Raw genomic sequence first — 22567 nt, forward strand, 5'->3', positions numbered from 1 at the left:
GTCGTAAAGTCAAGGACTGCCTGTATAGCTTTTCTGTAAAGTTGTCAATATATGAATAACAGGCTGATATCCCACCAGATGCAATGGAATGTAATTTTAACTTGGGGTTGTTTTGACCTAATTTCTTTAATGTTGTTAAAATAAGTATTAACTATGGTCCACTGATCTCTGATTTTGTGATTTAGATCTGAACTGTCATTTGTACCATATCTTGTATTTTCTTAAGCCACATTGTAAAAGCATGGTTTTCTCAGACAAACTATACCATGTGAACGTTAACATTTTGAACTAGTATTCCTGATGGCTATAAAATCCACTATGGACCTCACCATGCAACTCCAATGTACCTGTTTAGTGCTCCAGAAATGCATTAAATTGATAAAAGAGATTAAGTTTTTGGGGCCCATGCCTAACAATGTGAAATATTTGATGATAACCTAAGTCCTTCTGTAAGTTTTTATGCGTGACCAGATTGTTCTGGTCTATAGGCAGGTCCAAAAAACATGTGTGTGGTAAAAGACCTACTCACATCCACTCCAGAAGAGGTTGAGGATGTTTGTGTTAATTTTGTTGGTGATCACTAAGGTCAGACAAAATGTTACTTTCCACTGGAATTATTTCCATAGCTGGGAGGTTGTGGGGTTTGGGGGATGTTTGCCAAAGATATCCTGGAATTATGATTCCCATTTTTTTTTTTGTTTTATGTGTGACTTCTTGACTCCAGCATTGTGCAAGGCTCTGTCAGCTTGGTAATTGTCCTTTACATTTGTCTGTTACTCTGAAACTGTTGGTAAGAGTCAGACAGACATCAGCTGCTGTGTGTTTGCCTGGCCCAGCCTGCTGGGGAGAAAGAACTGTAACTGCAGGTGTTTGAGAAAACCAAGCATTTGGAGTTTGCATTGTTTAATCAATAATTGCACAGATGCTTTCTGGCCTAAAAAGCAAAATAGCTGTCCTCATATTCTTTGCTTCCCACATTAGATGAGGGCTCATGTCTGGGAAGCTGAAGATTTGGGGGTGAGGGGTGTGGAGGCCTAGTTTCTAGTAAGGTTTGCTGGGCCGATTGTGTGTAAGGGGGCCCAGTAGTGTGTAGCAGGAAAGGACACAGCCAAGCTGAGCAGTGGCTGATGCGGGCTCAGGCATGTGTCTGAAGGTCGCTAGCTGAGAGTTCACCACCCTGCACCACAGCCTGAGCTGTGCCTCTCCGGTCCTTGAGGCTGGGGTGGGGGGTGAGCCTTGGGGCCAGCGCCCCAGCTTCTCTGTGGAGTCTCCAGGGCCACAAGAACGAAGGTAGGGGGAGTATCCACCTGGGCCCTCCTGGGGTCACCCACCCCCTTTCCGGGTGTCTCCTCTCTCCCGGGAGCGCCCGGAGGAGGACACGCGGAGCGGGGGGGCAGTAGCTCGGCCGCTTCCCGTTCCGCGGAATCTGGACCCTGGGCTCCCCCCCCCCGTGTCCCCCGCGGCCGGGTTATAAAACAGCCGAGGAGGGCCCGCCCCCACCCTGCGCGCCGGGCTGTCGCGGTGCTGGGCCGGGTCGCGCAGCGGAGGCCGCGGCGGGAAGCAGGTGAGGAGAGCGCCCCCGTGGCGCTGAGCGCGGGATCCCCCGAAGCCCCTCCTGGCCTCCCAACCCCCCCCGGGCCCGGGGAGAGCGACGCGTGAGCGGCCTCGCACCCGCCCTGCCCTAGTCCCAGCGTGAGGGCCCGAGTCCTCCCTCCCTGGCGGGAGACCGGCCTCACAGCCAGCGGCCCCCGGACCGGGGCAGGGTCATGCCCCGGACTCCTGAGGGGCCTTCAGCCTCCCGCTCGCGCCCCGTGCGCTGCCCTGTCCTGACTGAGCGGTTATTGCCATGAGACTGATGGGGAAACTGAGGCTCCGAGAGGGGAAGGGCTCGTCCCGGGTCACACAGTGAGGCACTGGGGGAGTCAGGAATAGAACCCACGAGACCTGGCTCCTGTCCCCCTCCTCTCCCCGCCCGCGTATGTGCAGAGAGCACATGGAAACTTCCCAGGATGCATCTGGTGAATCCTCTTCATAACATTGTCCCTAGCACGTTCCCTTCAGCCTTTGAAATGTTCCTCTCTCCAGAGAGGAGTGCCAGGAGGGCACTGCGGGAGATGGGCGCTGGCTAACACGGCAGAGCCTGGTTGTAAGTGCAAAAGGTATCAGCCAGGTGAATCGTGGAAGACCATTCACACGATGCTGCCAGCCCAGGGCTTGTGACAGTCCAATGTCTCCTCACACACACACTGCCTCAGATTTCAGAGTGTTAGTCTGTATCAGCAGAAACAACGAGGAGTCCTTGTGGCACTTTAGAGACTAACAAATTTATTTGGGCATAAGTTTCCGTGGGCTAATACCCACTTAATCAGATGCATGGAGTGAAAAATACAATAAGCAGTATAAATATTATGGCACATGAAAAGATGGGAGTTGCCTTACCCAGTGGAGGGGTCAATGCTATTGAGGCCAATTCAGTTAAAATGGAAGTAGCCTATTCCCAACAGTTAGATCTTCTATCCTGAAGGACGATCCCTCACTCTCACAGACCTTGGGAGACAGGCTAGTCCTTGCTTACAGACAACCTCCCAACCTAAAGCAAATACTCACCAGCAACTACGCACTACACAACAGAAACGCTAACCAAGGAACCAATCCCTGCAACAAACCCTGTTGCCAACTCTGTCCACATAGCTGTTCAAGGGACAGCATCATAGGACCTAACCACATCAGCCACATCATCAGGGGCTCGTTCACCTGCACATTTACCAATGTGATACATGCCATCATGTGCCAGCAATACCCCTCTGCCATGTACGTTGGCCAAACCAAACAGTCTCTATGCAAAAGAATAAATGGACACAAATCAGACATCAAGAATTGTAACATTCAAAAACCACTAGGAGAGTACTTCAGTCTCCCTGGACACTCAATAACAGACTTAAAAGTGGCAATTCTTCAACAAACAAACTTCAAAAGCAGACTGCAATGAGAAACTGCAGAACTGAATGCAATTTGCAAACTGGACACCATCAAATTAAGCCTGAATAAAGACTGGGAGTGGCTGGGTCACTGCAAAAAGTAATTTTCCTTCTGCTGATGCTCACACCTTCTTGTCAACTGTTGGAAATGGGTTATGTCCACCTCGATTGCATTGGCCTCATTAGCACTACAAAAGTAATTTTCCCTCTCTTGATATTCACCCCTTCTTCTCAACTGTTGATAATAGACCACTTCTACCTTAATTGAATTGGCCTTTTTAGCACTGACCCTCCCAACTTGGTAAGGCAACTCCCATCTTCTCATGTGCTGTAATATTATATGGCTTACTGTATTTTTCACTCCATGCATCTGATGAAATGGGTTTTAGCCCATGAAAGCTTATGCCCAAATAAATTTGTTAGTCTCCTCGTTGTTTCTGCCTCAGATGTACTCTTTCTGCTGGGGTTGGATGGTGCGTGTGGCATTCACAGTGCCTGATTCACACTTCAGCTCTTTTCTGAACCAGGTCATATGACACCAATGGCAACAGTATGTGTGGGACAGTTCTGGAAACATTCAGGCCATTATACAGAATGGAATCGGTGCTAACTAATCCAATTCCTGGATGTAGACTTCCGGGCTAGAATAGCAGGGTGTGCTGTAGGTCAGAACTGAGGGACATCAGCAGAGCTGGAAGGAGGGTGGGTGGTCAGGACTAGAATAGCGGGGGTCTGCAGGGGACTGTCAGAGCTGTGTGGGCTTCCAGATGGGAATAGCAGAGTGCTGGAATGTCAGCATTGGGGTGCTATTTGGGGAAGCTTTCACAGTGCCTGCCTAACTATGTTTAGCTATAGTGAGACATCAGTGACATTTATTCACAAACTAAAAATAAACTATACTATGGTCAAAGGATCAGCTTGTACTATATTTTTCATAGAGGCCCCTTGGGATCTGCCGTTGAAATTTTCTACTTTGGAACCTCCTAGATCAAAAGAGGAAAATTGAGTAAAAGGCTTCTCACTTTGGATTCAGGGTAGGGGAAAAGAGCATTAAAATAGCAGACTAAAATTGTTTTGTGTCCCAAAATCTGTATGTGTGTGTCATGGAAAAGCAGGGAGTGTCCAGCATTTTCAGTTTGCTCATCAGCATAGTATCTAGGAACTTGATTCATGGATGTCAATTTGAGTTGACTGAAAAATAATTTTCCCCATGCTTGGTGGCAGAACCTAGTGAAGCCTTGTCCTCTTCAAAAAGCACTGAGCCTGACAAGGGAGCTCATGTAGCAATGTGGGTGCTGCAAAGACAGCTATTGCATTTTGTGCAACTCAGTAGATGTCAAACTTGAGAATTCTGTAGAAACAGGAGATACCCCATTGCTTTAGAAGCCAATAATTTTAATGAAGGCATAAAGAGCCATTTATTGACCCCCATATCCCTCCCCACAACAGTGCAAGTAAAAAGCCAGTATTACAGAGATGAAGGGTAGTACAGGTATGTCCCAGTTTTAGGCTGTCAGGGCATGTTGCACTCCAACTTTCTGTCTTAAAGCTAGAAGCAATGACAGATCCTACTTTCCTTACTTTGTTTTTTTTAGTGGGGCAGACAGAATGACCCCTGAGAACCAGTCAAAGGACAAGAAGCATATGAGGGTACATGAACATCAGCGAGAGGAAGATGCAAAATCGACTGGGAAGAGGAAGCGAGACCATGGAGAACTGGAGAATGAGCCACAAGCAAAAAGATTGTTTCTGAGAAAAGCAGCCAAGCCCTCAGGGAAAATTGGTAATGTTCCCTCAGATTCTCATTCTTTCTGCCAACCAGGCCTTTATAGAATGAAGAGTGTAAACCAAACTTTCAGATCTAGGGTTGAGAGATGTCAAGGAACCAACAGCCTGTTCAAACAGGACTTTTTGGATTGGGTTATGTTTCTAAGTGAGGGGTGGAGATATGTGGGGGCATTATTCTCAGCTGTCATTTGGAAGCTGTACTGAGTGTGTGTGTGTGTGTGTGTGTGTGTGTGTGTGTGTGTGTGTGTGTGTGTGTGTATTTATGTGTGTGCATGTGTGCATATGCAGCATTTTTATGAAAGTTGTTGCTTATCTCTCCTAAAACTGATCTCAGCAGAGTGTACATCACTGCCCACTGAGAAGTGACTAAGCTTTGTGGAATTTCAGAAAAACTTCTGCTGCTTCATTTCTGAAGTAGGACAGACCAATATTGGTAACGTGACAGTATATAATTCTTCATGCTGTTCCCTAATCAGAAGGTTAGTGTTGTACATCATGCAGTCAAAATTTGCATTTCCATCTGGAGAGCATGCTGTATTCACTAGCAAGATGCTGCACAGAAGTTGGAGCTAGAGGGCTGCTCTAGGTAGATGGTAAATCTTTCTGCTGACTAGTTCCGTTCTGGCTATAATCTGTTAATTGCACCAGACTGGACTAGTGTTCTCAATAGTCATCTCTCCTTTGTGTGTTTTGTCCTTCAATATGTAACTTTGGGTAAAAAATGTTTCACTTTTTCCCTTCAATGGAGGAGATGAGTGAATATTAGGTCTGGCCTATGCTATACAGTTAGGTCAATATAACTTATACGGCAGCTTGTGTCAGTGTACACACTACAGCCTTGACCTGCCAATGTAAGTGCCCTACCACACTGACATCATAACTCCACTTCCAGGAGAGGCCTAGTGCTTATGTCAGTGTAGTTGGGGAAATGCAGTGTCTGTGTATATACTATGTTACTTACATCCACCATTAGCTCTTGTCAATTTCATGGCTCCCAGCCCAGCTGCCCCCTGCCCCCTTGGAGAGCTTCTGGCTGGGAGCCAGGTTGACAATGGATCCTGCTCCTGACTGGGAGACCCAGGTAGCTAGACTCCGCTACCAGCGGGGAACAGGGAGTTAAGAAGCTCCAGGTGGCTTCTGCCCCTTCCCTCTCCCGCATCTAGGAATGTTGGCTGTCTTGTCTCAGCAGGAAGGGGGCAGGGGCAGCTGAACCCTGTTCCCTGGGGATGAGAACTCCTGGGTGGCGCCCCCCCCTTACTCCCAGTGGGGAATGGGGAGCTGAGGTGGGGGTGGGGCAGCCTGCCAGGAGCCCAGGAGCCTGTGGTGCAGCTGTGCTCCTGGCAGGGAGCTACCAGTGGAACTGGGAGACTGGGTGTTTGGTCCCCACACTGCCCCTCTGAGGATGATGGAAGTGCTCCTGGTGAGGATATGCACCACCGACCCAAGGAGGGTAGTGTGGACATGCACCACCACAGTAATTACTGCAGGGGCTGTAAGTTGACCTAATATAGGTCAGCTTAAGTTTTTAGTGTAGACATACTCTTAGTCTTTCCAGTATCAAGGAAATTGTGCAGGCTTACAATTAGAATAAGGACTCTGTGTCTCTTCATGTTCACGGGTATCATTTTGAATCCTATATTTTGCTTATGGGATCTTCAGAGTTATTTCCTTTCAGTATTTCTGGAAGATGTCCCTTCTAAGGATCCAGAAACTGTTAGATGGGTAGTTCTCATGATATCTGTATGGTGACGCCCTTGAAGATGGCATCTTTACTATATTTCATAAGCCCCAATTTGTTTGGTATATGACTAAAGTTTGGAGCAGGCACTAATGTGAACAGTGGAAATTGAAGCAAAACATCCTGTCTAGAGGAATTCTGCTTATTATAGAGTTCATGGTTAATGAACAAATCTCCTGTAGCTAATGTTACCACATGACTTTCATTATAACTCCAGGTCTGATTTTTAGAGTTGCTAAACCTCTCCAGTTCCAGTGTGCTTCAGTGAGAGTTGTATGTATTCAGTACCTTTGAAAATGAGGCCAATTGTGTTTTCACTTACAGTTTACCTAAAAATATTTTGAGGCTGAGCCTTTCCATTCTGTATCCCAATCTAAAAGGTGAGTTTTAATTTTTACCCAGTTTGGAAAAAGTCCCAGTGGGGAAATAATTTTTGATGCATAGATAATTAAAAAATTATCTAAACTTTAAAATTTGAGACTCTACATGCAACTAGTCCCCAAAGAGGAGTAATTGTGTTGACAGAATAATCCAACTTTTTGAACAATATAAACAATTAAATGAGTTTGGTACGTTTGAAGTTCTGTAATTGCGTTATGTAGGCTTGCAATACACTGCAGAGCTGATTAAAGCCATCAGTAGGTATTTTGCATTTCATTAAGGTTGAGTTTAAAATCTACTGAGATGCAGAGCAGCTGTGCAACCAAATAGTGCTACAGCTGTCTTTGCAGTAGCCCATGTCCCTTCCTGAACTTTCTGGTCAGGCTCAACTGGGAGAAAGCACAGTGTTGTTGTGAAGTGGATTGAGGTTCATTAGGTTCTGCCACAGAGCATTCCCAGAAGTGATTTTTCAGTCCATAAGAACTTTTAAAAAAATGTTCCTCTCTAACTAAGCGCAAAGACTGAGTCCCCAAAAAGGCCTCCACTTAGGCCACGCTTCAGACATAACCCACTTCTGCTATTGCCCTGCTTAAAAAAGCAAAGTTGGAATTTTCTCACAGTGGGAGTACTGTTTTGTGGGATTTCCTTCTTCCCAAACTCAAAAATGTGTGAAGATCAATTTAAAAAAAAATAAATCTGTATCTATAGATATACTTCCTGACAGGACCCAAGTCTTGAAAAAAGCCTCCCTTCACTTCAAGCAGTGAAAGTCTTTGAGTGTTAAGAATCTGTAAAAATGTGAAGTTAGAATGGAAGTGCTCTTACACCCATAGCTACAGCAGGTATGATGAGCACCTGCTGTAATCGTGTGTGTGTGTGTGTGTGTGTGTGTGTGTGTGTGTGTGTGTTTGAAATTCTTCATTTCCAGGCTTCAGTGTTTCATAAAGTAAGGATATTTTTTGTTGTATATAATACTCTGTTTGTTTCTCTCCTCTGTTTTGTATTAATATAGATCCTTACATGAGAATAAGATTTTTGTTTCTTAAGAGATTCATCTGCTCTTCTGCTTCCCCATCTGATGCCTGGATCCGCTGGGATGTTACAGTCCGTTGCTGTGGGGATGTTTAGGTCACACACGTGGGGTTGTTCAGGCTCTCTTTTCACATAGATGTCCCTGATGATTAAGCCTGAAGCACTAGCAAAATACAGAAAACATGCTGTGTTGCTCAGCAGAATTCTCCCTGAACAGAAAGGTTTTCAGGCTATTCTATGAGGCGCCAACAGGTCTTTTATCAAAAACAAAACACATCGAGCCATAGGCAGGCTGTGTGAACTACAGCACAAGCGGGTGGAATATTCTTATTCGGGTGCAGGGGAAGTGGTTTGGAATTCACATTTGGGAATTTTCAGTTGTAACTGTTAAATTTCTCTCACTTATCTGCTGATCCCAGGTCTGATCTCTCCCCTGCCACTGTGGTTGAGATGCTGATCTCGGGAGTTCCTCTCTCCCTTTATCCCACTCCCCATGTCTTGTTTTCAGGCTCTGTGTCTCCTTGCCATATCAGGGTTATGTATATAGCCTCTAGAAACTCAGGCTAGCCATACCTGTAAAATCACTATAGCCCTCTCCTTTCCTTTGCTCTGGGATGAATCTTTAACAAGGAGAGACATATTGAGAGGAAACCAGGGAGAGGGTTTGTCAGGTTATGAGATGCATTGTGCTTTGCAGGAGGCTACTGTCCCTTACACTCATAGGAACTGCTTGAGGTCCTTTCTCTTGTGGCTAGAGATCACTTCTGGATTCAGCACCAAATACAGCCATCCTCCCCAGTATAGTGTAGTGAATGAGCATGACGTGCATTCGCTTGTCTGTGTCAGTAAGTTTCCCTGATTTGCTGTCTGGCAGGCTGGGCTGAAGGCGGTTCCATGTTCGGAAACTCAGGGGTGCTCTTCCATCAGGTGGAGAGGCAATGCAGCATCATCCACTACATCTACCAGAACATGCTGGGTGGCTCTATTCGAGCACAGCTCAGGCAGGTGAGAGTGTCTGCTTCTCATTCTACTGGACAGCTGAGCTCCCAGTTTCCCGTAAAAACGACAATGATAGCTTGAACACACATCAGGGAGCTTCATCCAGGGCTCATGGTTTCCTTGCCTTTAAAATGACCAAAAATCTTACAGTAATGTGCTGATAGTGTGATTCGCCGTCACATATCTCCCCTAGTCCATACAAAATGCAACTGCTGAGATCATTTTCCTTGTTCATCAGTGACACGTAAGTCCCTGCTTTGAATCCCTCTACTAATTCTCTGCTCTCCTGCATTAAAAGTAAGCTTGTTCTATCAGTTGATGCCTGGCACAATATTGCTTCCACCTACTTATCTGACGTAGTCCTATATCATGTTGACCCCACTTGCTCCATTCTGCTAATAATGCCAGTCTCAATGTCCATTTGTTAACTTCTCTCTCAGTCATCTCTACACCTTTTTCCGTGTTTCCCCAGGGTATGTAATGCCTTCCTTGAACTGGTTTTTTAAGCCATAATTCTCCACTCATTCAATCCTTCCTTAAGGATTAACTTCTCCTGTAATGTCCACAAAGAGTAAATCAACCAGGATAGGTTTATTTTCTAGGTCATTTGTGTTTTATATTTTTGATTTAAAAATTCATCCAGTCTGTACACTTGCTTTAGCTAAATAACCACATGATTTTGTAACTGTCTTGCCTTCCCCACCCAGCCCCGTTTCTGTTAGCCTTATGTCTTATTGTGTCATGTTTTGTAAGCACTTTGGAAGAAGGACAGTGTCTTTACGTCTCTGGATGAAGCATAACATTTCTGGGTGCTCAGTAAATACATAACAGGAGGAAATGTGGTTGTTGGAGTCTGTTCCTGTGAGGAAAGCATGTCCATCTGCCATGTTAGTGTGATGATACCAGTTATCCTCCCCCCTTAGCCAGTCCAGAGGGCTCAGCTCCCTTTACAGATCTAGAGAGTATTTTCTCCCACTGCTTTGTCACGGAGGGTAATTGTGGCTTGGGTATATTTGAGTATTTGTGGCTTGGGTATATTTGTTTGGAGTGGCCTGTCTTCCATGGGGCTTTGTGCTCCCATCCACTGCTCAGCTAAGTCCAGAGAGGGAAGCAGCATCTTGATGTGAACACCCTAATACAGGAGTAACTGTTCGCCCTGTTAAAAGGATAGGAGCCAAGGCCCATTCAGATCAGGAAAGAAATCTGAATGACCCCATCAGTACCAGTTTGACTTGTGTTTATGGTACAAGATAGGGCAGACAACAACCCTATAGATCTGCCCACTTGACAGTAAACTCCACTGTGAGAGTGAAGAAAGCTGGGCTGAGTTTCTCCCTGATATTCCCAGGGATCAGCCTGGCTTTGCTAACTCCCTGGGAAGTGTGTGTAGAAGGGTGTGCATACAAAGTCTGTAAGCATTTTTGGAGAGATTCAGAGACCTACTTCCAGCTTTGTGGACATCCCAATCTCTCATTTTCTTCGTAACAGTGTCTCCAGCTTCCCTTTGTGCGTTCTCTTACTTCATACCGCCTCTTCCGAACAGCGAATCCCTTTGACAGGAGAGTGACATGTCTGGAGTGGCATCCAACTCACCCCAGCACTGTGGCTGTGGGGTCCAAAGGTGGAGACATCATCCTGTGGGACTATGAAGTACTGAATAAAACCTGTTTCATAAAAGGGGTAAGTCACTAAGTGTGTGGGCTGGGCAGGAGGATAGGACTGGAACAGCGCGGAGTGCTGCAGCTCATTATTGAGATGCAGTGTGAGAACTGTGAGGGGCCCAGGACATGAATAGCAGCAGGTACTATCCTGATCTTACAGGACTGAGATGCAGTGGTGGATCTGTGTGTGAGGCCCCGGATTGGCAGTGTGGGGGTTGCAGGTCAGAACTGAGCTTTGTTTGTAGAATTTATGGTGAAGTTTCCTCAGGTTATATGCTTGGGGGGAGGATGGGTTGGGGATTGGTGAGACATTTTAGTGGGACAATGAAGAAAAAAGGAAATCTAAAAGAAGTGTGCAGAGAGGGTTTATTTATTCTAGGCTTGAATCTCCCCCTCTTCACCTTCTTGTTCTGTGTCAGATGAGGAAGCATCTTTTTGAGTGGAAGAAAGGAAAATCCCTTCTGGTAAAGTGAAGGAGTGACGTCGAGTGACTCCCTGTGACTTTGAATGGTTTGCATGCCCATCTCATTCCAATCCCAGTTCTATATGGGCTCATAGTCTTCACATCAGCACCTGTGGCTCTTTAGCTTAACAAATGAATACAGATTGGAAAGAGGATGATCATCCTCTGAAGACTCCTAGGTCCCATTCCTGGTTGCCTTGTGCTCTTTTTTGTGTAGCATGGTGACGGCCAGCCAGGGATCGCATTGCCCTGGAACTGCAGGAATTGTACTTTTCTCCCCAGTCAGGTCACTTGCTCAGCCAAGACATGACTTGTAGAGATGAAGGCTGCCTTTGTCTCTTGAGAGGCCAAGGCTTGTGACAGTGTTGATGTTGGGGACACAGTGGTGAATACAAATTTGCAGAAGGGACTTTCCTCCTTCCCCATCACTTAGTGATTTTTCTTCTTTGTTCATCCCCTTCATTGTAGATGGGAGCTGGAGGGGCCATCACAGGAATGAAGTTTAACCCTTTTAATCCTAGTCAGCTGTACACATCATCAATTGCTGGCACTACCACCCTGCAGGATTTTACTGGCAATACACTCCGGGTCTTCACCAGCACCGAGAACTGGGAGTAAGAAACACAGCAATTTTGTGGGCTTTTGCCTCCTGCTGGCAGTGGCAGCATAGGGAGGGGGAGCTTTACTTGTTTCTGAAACATGAGAGCTGCCTCTCTGCTCCCCTCCACATCCACCTCCTCTCAATTCCAGAATCTGTGTCTTTCGAAAGCCTGTCTCTCTTATTTTTCCTGTTAAGGGCATAGGAGGAGGGGAAAGAATACTGACTTTTTGGTTGCCCCAAAGAAGGGACTCTTCTTCCATTTTTACTCCTTCCTATTAGTTTTGGAGGGCACCAATAGAATTCCTCAATTTTGTGCCTTTACGTGGCTTGGTGTCATTGTGACCTTTTAACCTCTGAGCTGTTGGCTGTGCTGCTCTCACTAGCCACAGGGTCTCTGTAGAGTCATCTGAGGAGTTCCTGTAGTACTCCTGCAAGCCCTGTTGGCATAGAAAGTCAGAGGATAGTCCTAGGAATGAGCCTGTAGCATCAGCATGCCAGTTCCACTTTGCCCTCTTTTTCTTTCCCTGCCTGCCTCCTGCCAGTAGCATGTTTCCCAAGTGTCTACTCCAGCTGCAGTCCTTTCTGGGGAAGAGGGTGAACCCAAACTGGAGAGGTGCATTGGGATAGTTCATTGCAGCCATGCTGAAGATCCAGATTTAGCATTCAGGTGACTCCCTGGAACAGCAGGGGCCTGGAAGAAAAGACATGCTCTGTCCTTGGGGTGGGAGAGCCTCACATGTTCCTGTCATATTTGCTGCTGATCAAGATGAAGACGACTAGGTCTGAAGGGGAGGTCACTCCAGTTTCCATTGGTTAGGTCAGGGTCTATGGAGGAGTCTTGTTTTTTTCAGGGGCTTCTTGAAAGTCAGTATTGAGGATGAGGTCTTGGTACATGGTGACTTTCTGGGAAGCAGGTGAAATGCACCGCCTATCAGAGGGTTTTGTGTCTCTTGGTTAGCCCCATCTCTTTTCGCTCTCTGTTGGTGTGTGAGGATTCCACCTGTTGGCTCAGTAGAAACAGGCTGGGGATGGTTCCTGGGATAGGATTCCTTTGCCTCCCTTGCCATGCAATCAGCAGTGGGGATTTCTCCCTGCACAGCTCTCTTCCTGCCTGCTGGCACCTTGGGAAAGACCAAACATGACACACTGGAAGCTGCTGCAGGGACTCTGTGGAGGAAGACCCTACAGGAAGAATGTGGTGCAGGTTGTGTTTGGGGTTTCGTATGTTTCTGCATGGAATGTTGCTTGTGTTCTTGCCCTTCCAGGCCCAGTGGTGGTTCAGGTTGTGGTTACCACATTCCATAGTCTGAGCTAGAGAAAACTGTGCTGCTTGAGGGGACTTTGCTTTGTTTTGGAAGACAGATGGTAGAACCTGCAAGCCCAAAACATTTGTATTCTCAGGCTATGTCTACACTATTGCGGAATTGATGCTGCTGTGATCAATGCACCGGGAGTCAATTTAGTGGGTCTAGTGAAAGCCTGCTAAATCGACAGCAGAGCGTTCTCTGGTCAACTCCAGTACTTCACCGGAAACAAGAGGAGTAAGACAAGTCTACGGGAGAGCATCTCCCATCGACCCAGCATGGTGTGGACACCACAATAAGTTAGCCTAAGCTATATCAACTCCAGCTAATTTAAGTCAACTTATTGCGGTAGTGTAGACATAGCCTCAATTTAATAACAGACTAGATAAAATGTGACTCTTTAGTGCCACTCTTGTTGGGAAACAGACTCCATGAACTTGGTGTATCTCAGCTATGGAGTGAGGGGTTCACTTCCAGGTGGTTGACATTCTGCCATGTCCCTCCCTTCCCCAATAACATTGGTGCCCCTTCTCTTTGTCTGTGTGTTCCAGAAAGGGCCAGGAGACTCCCTTGGAGGCATGAAATTCAGCCCATTTGAGGCAGTGAAGCTTTATGTGGCATCAGGGGATGGCACCCTTAGTCTGCAGCATGTGGAAGGCAATGCGGCGCAGGTGATCTCCCGCACCCCAGGCTGTGGCCATGAGTACCATGATGTTTGGTGAGGAGGGGCAGGCAGGGTTGTGCCTCTGCTCCATGCTATTTATACTGTAGTCCCTCTTCTTCTCTTTGATGTCACCTTCCTTTGCTAGGACTAGGCATATTTGCTGGGGCTGTCAGTGAGCTCAGTGTTGTGTGATACAGGGGCAGGCATGTAGTCCTGCTCCAAGGGTTTGGCAAGCTCAGGACAATTAGACTCCAACTGTTCCAGTGCATGATGGGTAATATAGTTTTTGGCATATTTTGGACAGCAGCAGCCTTGGGTGTGTACTTTTCCTTTAAAAGGGTGCTGGTGAGGAGAAGAGCAAGGTGCTAGATGGTCAGGCCAGTGTTCTGTCTGACATGAGCTAGGCTCAGCTTATAGGGCAGATTAAACCAAATAACATTTATGCAGAAACATGTGTAATCCTATTGTGATAACTCCGCTACCCCTTTAGAGGTGGGGGTTGGGTTTTCAGGCTTGCCACTCTGACTCCAGGGCTTTGAATTCCAGTGTGAAACTCCCCTGTAGGGCAAAGCTTTGCAAAGAAATCCTTGCATGTCAGAGAATTCACCCTTCTCCTCACTCAGTATAGTCTGGGTTGGGGCACTATGCCACCAAACACCTGGGTTTGATTTAGTTCCTGGAGTGCTCTGTTGGGGGAGCTTTAGACTTGAAATTTTCCAATCCAGAGTCTGCAGCAACTCCCTGCAGCTTCTTCACCCGTGTGGGAAAGCTCATTTTAAATCAATTTCTGCACATTGTGTAAAAGTCTCAGGTGTGGTCCTGATCTTTCCCAAGCTGTCTCTGTATGCAGGTGGGAAGTGGCCACTCAGCCTCAGCTACATCCTACTGCCCCAGCATGTTCCTGCTATCTAAAGCTTACTTGGCAAATAATTCAGAAGTGATGTCACATCAGTTACCAACCCAAAGCTACCTTGGTGGACTCTGCCCCTGGACTGATGGTTGAAGTCCCACTCCACCACATGGGAGACCCAGTTCTGAGTCAGTTGCAGTCCCTCTCTATAGAGAGGCAGGGACAGGCTGTACTCAGGGGTTCCCCTCCCAAAACCTGTCTGCAGGAATTGGTGCTGATCTATGTATCTTTTCTTCTAGTTTCTGGTACTGCAGTGTTGATGTGTCTGCGAGCTGCCGGACCGTGGTGACAGGTGATAACGTGGGTAATGTGGTCCTGCTCAGCACTGGTGGTGAAGAGGTTTGTATGGCTCCTCTCATCTTCCCTGCCTCACACTCTCCTCTTTCCAGGGACCCTGATGGTTTGTTTGTTCTTTGCCCATGTCTATCTTGGGAGCAGGATCCCTAGAAAGAGGAGCATGCATCCTGAACCTCAAGGGATGTGAATCCACCCAGTATCTGCCAGATGGTGCTCCCTGCCCTTCTGCAGCGCACTAGAAACTGCCTGTCCTTCCTCCCAAGATGGGGATCACACACCAGTAATCTCTCAGAGTGATTCCAAGTTAAGGACCACATCATGGGATCTGCCTGCATTGAAAGTGTCTGATTACTCAGGAGAGCAGAATTTGTGACATCCTGAAGGTGTCAATTCCCCCTAGCAATGAACACATTCCAGAAACCTCTTTGGAAAAATGGGAGTGTCATAGGGGTGTGATCTGACAGAACCACTTCCTCCCCAGGGCTCGTCACAAGCTGGATCAAAGTCCTTGGCAGTCCCAACTCCAAATCCCAGCCTCAGCCTCTGTCATTTCCCCCCTTAGTCGTCTCTTTTCCAAGCTGAAAAATCCCAGTGTTATTAATCTCTCCTCGTATGGAAGCTGTTCCATACCCCTAATCATTTTTGTTGCCCTTTTCTGTACCTTTTCCAATTCCAATATATCTTTTTTGAGATGAGGTGACCAGATCTGCACACAATATTCAAGACATGGGCATACCATGGATTTATATAGAGGCAATATATTTTCTGTCTAATTATCTATCCCTTTCTTAATGATTCCCAATAATCTGTTAACTTTTTTGACTGCTGCTGCATATTGAATGGATGTGTTCAGAGAACTATCCACAATGATTCCAAGATCTCTTTCTTGAGTAGTAACAGCTAATTTAGAGCCCATTGTTTTATATGTATAGTTGGGATTATGTTTTCAATGTGCATTATTTTGCATTTATCAACATTGACTTTCATCTGCCATCTTGTTGCCCAGTCACCCAGTTTTGTGAGATCCCTTTGTAGCTCTTCACAGTTTGGTTTGGATTTAACGATCCAGAATAATTTTGCATCATCTGCAAATTTTGCCACATCATTGTTTACCTCTTTTTCCAGATAATTTACGAATATGGTGAACAGCACTGGTCCCAGTACAGATCCCTGGGAGACACCACTATTTATCTCTCTCCATTCTGAAAACTGATCATTTATTCCTACCCTTGTTTCCTATCTTTTAACCAGTCACTGATCCATGAGAGGACCCTGCCCTCTTATCCCATGACAGCTTACTTTGTTTAAGAACCTTTAGTGAGGGACCTTGTCTAAGGCTTTCTGAAATTTGGGGTATGTCAGAAACTGAAAATGCAGCCTCATATAGATGAGTCTGATCTCCATGCTGTGGGGTTTGCAGTACTGGCTGTAGCCAGACTGCACCATGCTCTAGGGTCAAGGCTTGCAGTGCTAACAAGCTCTACTACCTGCCCCAAAACCTTTGGATAAATGGGGTGGTACAGTATGCAAGTTAAGGAGTGGTCAGAGCTCCACCGTCTAAATCTCTCAGGCTCTCTGTACCAGAGCAGTGCTGGAAGTTCTTCATGTGGCATGGATTGCACCTGCTTGCTGTTAGCTGTCGCACACATCTCACCTTGTTTCCCTCCACTGCAGATTTGGAAGCTGAAATTACATAAGAAGAAAGTGACTCATGTGGAGTTTAACTCGCGCTGTGATTGGCTCCTGGCTACAGCTTCTGTGGACCAGACAGTCAAAATCTGGGACCTGAGAAACATCAAAGACAAGTCAAGTTTCCTTCATGTGCTGCCTCATGACAAACCTGTCAATGCTGGTAGGTCAGTGAGGTAGGACTCTCTCTCTCTGCTCTGTGCCCACCAATCTACCCATGTATTCTGTGTTTCTGTCTGTCCCTTTTGGTCTTTTTTGACATGTGTCCATCAGGGGTTTTCTGTGCCCCACTTTCCCTCACACAAATGTGTGTCAATCCTGTTTCTTTCATATTCTTCAGTGTGTGTCTATTAAAAAATGAAATCATTTTGGAGCAAGCCTGAGTTTGAACAGTTTAAAATTGTTCAGTTTTTAAATTCAAACACTGAACATAAACTTTATCTGAAAGTCTTGTACGAAAGTGTTGGTGTCACCCTTAACACCTCCTCATTGGCTTCTGGCTAATTCATCCTGAACTATTGCTGATGATAGAGGGATACTTAAAGATTCCAAGGCCAGAAGGGACCATTGTGATCATCTAGTCTAGGCTGGGCAAACTTTTTGGCCCGAGGGCCACATCGGGATTATGAAATGGTATGGAGGGCTGGTAGGGAAGGCGGTGCCTCCCCAAACAGCCTGGCCCCCACCCCCTATCCGCCCCCTCCCACTTCCAACCCCCCCTGCTCCTTGTCCCCTGACCGCGCCCTTCTGGGATCGCCCCCTATCCAACCCCTCCCCCCTGCTCCCTGTCCCGATTGCCCCAACACTTATCCACACATCTGCCTCCTGACAGGCCCCCCGGGTCTCCCACGCCTATCCAACCCCCCCAGTCCCCATCCCCTGACTGCCCCTCCTCCCCCCCCCGAACCTCCACCCCATCCAACTGCTCCCTGTCTCCTGACTTCCCCCCCAGGGCCCCCCCCTCCCCTAACTGCACCCTGGGGACCCAACCCTTATCCAACCGCTTCCTGTCCCCTGACTGCCCCCCAGAACTCCCCCTTATCCAACCGCACTGCTCCTTGCCCCCTTACTTTGCTGATCAGAGCAGCAGGAGTGGCTTATTGGAAATCCTTGGAGGTCGGTGGGTGCAAGCTGTGCAACCTGGCAGGAGTGGCAGGCCAGAGTGCTCCCTGCATGGCAGCGTGGCTGCGGGGGAGGGGGGAAAGCAGTGGAGGGGCCGGGGGCTAGCCTCCCTGGTTGGGAGCTCAGGGGCCAGGCAGGATGGTCCTGTGGGCCAGCTGTGGCCCACGGGCCATAGTTTGCCCAACCTCTGATCTAGTCTGACCTTGTCTAACACAGGCCATTAGAACTGCCCCAAAATAATTCCTAGAGCAGAGTTTTTTTGAAAAAACATCCAGTTGTGATTTAAAAATTGCCAGTGATGGCGAATCTACCATGACCCTTGGTAAATTTGTTCCAATGGTTAATTATCCTCACTGTAAAAAAATGTATGCCTTATTTCCAGTCTGAATTTGTCTAGCTTCCAGCCATTGGACTGGATTATGCCTTTCTCTGCTAGATTGAAGAGCCTATTATCAAATATTTGTTCCCCGTGTAGGTACTTATAGACTGTAATAAGTCATGGTTTAATCTTCTCTTTAAGATAAACTGATTGAGGTCCTTGAGTATATCACTACAAGGTTTCTAATCTTTAAATATTCTCATGGGTCTTCTCTCAGTCCACTCTAACGTAACTTAAATGTGCTGTCGTCCTGTTTAATAAAATGTCTGTTCTCAGTGGCTCAATCCTCTGCAATTCCTGGGGAGCTGCCCTTGAGAGCTTAATGTGAAAACACGGACGTTTGCTGGGGATAGAGTGTGGAATTTCTTGGGGCAGATACTCCTGATCATTTTGTGCTGAAGTTCCTTTGGTAAAAACAGGGACTAGGAATCAAGATTCCTTTGGTTCTGTTCCCAACATTGGAGGGATGGTGTCTGCTGTGTTCTGTTTCCAGTTCTTTCACTGGCTTACTATGTGACTTTGAGTGAGTTCTTTTCCCATTCACTGTCTTTTTTCCCCATCTGTATAATGGGGATGATGATACTTCCCTGGCATCCAGGGATTGTAAACTTCAGTTTAATATTTGTAAAGATCTTTGAGTTCCTTGGAAAAAAGGGGCTAGAGAGGGACAGAATCTTGTTCCTTGGGGCACGTGGCTCTTTTAAAATAACTATTTAGGAAGTTGTAACGTGCTTACAAATTAGGGGCATGTGTTGTTTACCTCTTCTTTGTCTATGGCCACAGGATTGTGATCTTTATTGCCCTTTTCCCAGCTTATTTCAGCCCAACGGATGGTGCTAAACTCCTGACCACAGACCAGCATAGTGAGATCCGAGTCTATTCCAGTTCAGATTGGACCAAACCACAGCATCTGATCCCACATCCACATCGGCAGTTCCAGCACCTCACACCTATCAAGGTGAGGTAGGAAGGCTCAGTCTAATACCACAGCAGATGCCAGTAGCAAGTTGGAAAAAGCTTTGGTACAATTTCTTTTCAGAATAGGGCACTGCTGTGGGAAAGCTCACACTCCTGGAGTCTCAGCTCTTTCTGATTCATATCAGTCTTTAGCTGTGTTCCTCTGGAGTTGTTTACCACTGTCCATCTGCTTTATGTCTAGGCAACATGGCACCCTCGTTATGACCTCATTGTGGCTGGTCGCTACCCAGACCCTAAGTTCCCAGGATACACAGTGGATGAACTGCGAACTGTTGATATATTTGATGGAAACACTGGGGAGATGGTGTGCCAGCTCCACGACCCAAATGCATCTGGCATTATCTCGGTGAGCTTGGGCGCTGGCGTTGAAAGGGCCCTTGTGCCCTTAACTGTAGCCAAGACCTGAGTATCAGGGAGATCACACGATAGGAACAAGACCCAAAATCTCCTAACACAGGCTCACACTCATACTGGAAGACGCATCCTGGCAGGGTGCTGTGCAGGGAACAGTCTGTATACTGGCCATGCGAAAGAGTGCCTCAGAGAGGTTGGCTGTGACAACTAATATGTGTGAACAGCTTCTTGGGGGTGGAAGTCTCCTGAGAGTGAATCCAGGGTTAGGCATGTGAGGAGTCACCTGGGTTGCTGCTTCTCCATCCGTTAGTTGGTCCTTTCCTGGCCATGTGCATAGGAGTCGCTGTGAAATACAATCATGTCCCAGGGAGGAAGTAACTTATGTTAGCATGATGCCAGCTCTCACGTCACATCCCACCCACCAGCAGCTTCTGAGCAGAAAGTGACATCCCAGGTACAGTAGCACACTGAGCTCCCACAGGGCTGACTCCCCTACAGGATCAGACTGAGGAGAAGCTGAGCAGAGCAGGAAGACTGAACCTGATTCTCCTCATTTTTATACCAGTGTTACACTGCTTACTCCATTGATATCAGTGGAGTTACCCCTGATTTACACCAACATGAGAGGAGGATCCAGCCTGCTCACTCCCAACATGCAGCAGAGAGGGGTTGTAAAGCCATGCTGGCCAGCTCCCTGACACGTGCAGCTCTTAGCAGTGGGGATGTTGGGTCATGCCAGCCAAGGGCAGCTGATCTTTGCAGAACAGTTCCATGTTCAGTTGTGGGCCTTTTTGTGGTGTACTTTACGGGAATGTTCTAGTTCCCAAATTGTCTGATGGTGTTACATAAGCATTGAAGCTGATAGTTTGTCAATATGTTTACATTTGCAGCTCAATAAGTTTAACCCTATGGGAGATACACTGGCTTCTGGTATGGGTAAGTAGGCTTCTGGCTCTCTGTGCTTATTTTATTATTGGGGCAGCTGGACAGCATGGGTTCTGGTCTCAGAAAAGGGTAGACTGGCTTCTCCAGAAGCCATATGCTGAAAGTGATGTACTCCTGAGTTCTAAACCTAGTTCTGTCATTGATACTCCCTGAGACTGAGTTTTCTTCTCTGTAAAATAAGTTAATACCCTATCCTCTTATCTCCAAACTCTAGTGTCCCCAGGATTAATCCATGGTTTGTAAAGCATTTTGAAAACATCCACTAAAATGTGCAGTGTGGCAATTAACTTCAAGGGAAAGCAGCCTCCCTAGGAGGAGAGGGTGTTGCTGCCATCTATCGGCTGTATGGCAATGCTGCAAGAAGCGAGATAAAAGAAGTCCCTGCCCTTTGCCCTCTACTGCTGGTCTCACTGGCCTTTGCCTGACTTCTTTTGGGTTATTGCACATGTACATGCTTTATATCCAAAGAGGCCCTGCCGTTCTTGGGCCCCCTAGGATCTGGGGAAGCTGGCCATATTGAGGTCTGATTTGATCTGATTGCAGAATCTTTGGTAGAAGTTTTCTTTCCATGGAAATTGTGGGGCAAGGGAATTAATTGATCATGCCCCTTAATTGCCAGTTATTGTTCAAAAAGTTTCCATGACTATATGGCTAAAAGGTACATGATTGCTACAATAGGACTATGTGGAGGCAATGTCAGGAAGAAATGGTTTACACCAGGGATTCTTAAACTGGGGGTCGGGAGGTTATTACATGGGGTGTTGCAAGCTGTCAGCCTCCATCTCAAACCCCATTTTGCATCCAGTATTTATAATGGTGTTAAATATGTGTTTTTAATTTATAAGGGGGTTACACTCAGAGGCTTGCTGTGTGAAAGGGGTCACCAGTACAAAAGTTTAACTACTGGTTTACACAATCCTTAATGACGGGACATGGCTAGAAAAATACATTCTTTTTTGAGCAGTAGCTGAATGTTGTATTTAATTGGTATAGACAGTGATTCCCCCATTAGAAACTATGTCTGCTGCAGAATTTCTGAGTGTTGAATTTTTTCCCTAGGCTTTAACATCCTGATCTGGAGCCGGGAAGAGATGGTGACCAAGAAACAGGAGCATCTCTTGAAAGCTATGACAGAGCAGGGAATGGGAAGCAGGAGCTTGTCCAGGCATGGGCTGCAGAAGCAGTTAAACCCAAGGGCAAGCAAACTCAAAAAGGAGCTGCTTGCTCTGGAACTAGAGGGGACTAAAACAAAGGGCAAAGATCCTAAATCACAGGGCAGGAAGCGGAAGGATCTGGAGGATTGAGCAGATACCTCCAGACTTTCTAGATCATGCTGGACAAAGCCAGCTTTGGCACAGTGGGCAACATCTACCCTGAGGGGAACCCAGCCTTCTGCTTTGTCCTTCCTTGCTGGGTAGGAAGTTGCTGCTTGTACTCTCTGCTTTCCCCTCTAAAGGGTAGTGTCATTGCTCAGCTCCTCCTGTGTGGGTGACACATTTTATCAGGCACTATGGGAGCCTGAATGTCAGCATGCCCTGTGCTGGCATCCATTTGATGGAACCACAAAAAGCAGCATTATGCTTATGTGTGATTCTTGTTCTTTAATTATGTGTCAGGGATATGAGGTCAATGTGGGAGCAGCCAGGGCTGAGCTGGGCCTCTGCTGATGCTGTAGTTTATATCTTCAGAGCGTTAGTCTCTCTCATGCAGTGTACCAGCCAGCCATGTTTTCAGTCTTGTACTCCAAAATGTGGGGATAAGTGTTCCTAAAGTGGAACCTGAGGTCTTCCCCACCCCCCTTCTCATATAGCTGTATCTCAGGGCTGCTGTTAACCTACAAGTTTTTATGTTTGAAAGTTATCCTGTTTACAGTGCTGCCTGGGGCACAGGTGGAGTATCTGCCCTCCCCAACGCTCAGGCCCCACTGGGAGGCTTTGTTAATTTCATGGTTTTTATAATATTCAAGTGTTAATAAAGTTTTGTACAAAACAGGCTTGCTTCACTGGGAGAGTTGCCACCTCAGGGGGTTTGATGAATGGCCTGTTGTGAGGGGCTCTTAAGCCCACCCCAGCAGGAGTTGACAGCTAGCAGACTGCTGGGGGCCATATGTGCTAATGTTGCTCCTACAAAAGGCTCTTGTGAAATGAGATGAATCCACTTACAAACTGAAATATCTGCTTTTTGCAGAGTAGCAGGAGACAAAAATAATATGAAGAGAATCATAAAACATATGGAAATGACCTTTACTCTTCGCCTGCTTTGGTTGGAGTTGTTCATAGCAGGA

General features: G+C 46.7%; 1 protein-coding gene across 6 annotated transcripts; it reads left to right on the forward strand.

The window, feature by feature from the left end:
* Nucleotides 1-1163: 1163 nt before the first annotated feature.
* Nucleotides 1164-22274, forward strand: DDB2 (damage specific DNA binding protein 2). 6 transcript variants are annotated; one of them, XM_050957166.1, is made up of 11 exons: nt 1164-1290; nt 4574-4761; nt 8792-8922; nt 10405-10596; nt 11509-11654; nt 14759-14858; nt 16491-16668; nt 18819-18964; nt 19166-19330; nt 20229-20274; nt 21343-22274. In XM_050957166.1, the coding sequence occupies exons 2-11, from the start codon at nt 4587-4589 to the stop codon at nt 21585-21587; spliced, it is 1524 nt and encodes a 507-aa protein (XP_050813123.1). In that variant the 5' UTR covers nt 1164-1290; nt 4574-4586; the 3' UTR covers nt 21588-22274. The 6 variants fall into 6 exon arrangements, with proteins under 6 accessions (XP_050813123.1, XP_050813121.1, XP_050813122.1 ...); XM_050957164.1 differs by lacking the exon at nt 11509-11654 and adding an exon at nt 13497-13663 and having other exon boundaries at nt 1165-1290; XM_050957165.1 differs by lacking the exons at nt 1164-1290; nt 11509-11654 and adding exons at nt 1557-1564; nt 13497-13663.
* The last annotated feature ends 293 nt before the right edge of the window (nt 22275-22567 follow it).

This window comes from Gopherus flavomarginatus, chromosome 5 (assembly GCF_025201925.1).
Source record: "Gopherus flavomarginatus isolate rGopFla2 chromosome 5, rGopFla2.mat.asm, whole genome shotgun sequence".
Taxonomy (NCBI): Eukaryota; Metazoa; Chordata; order Testudines; family Testudinidae; genus Gopherus; species Gopherus flavomarginatus.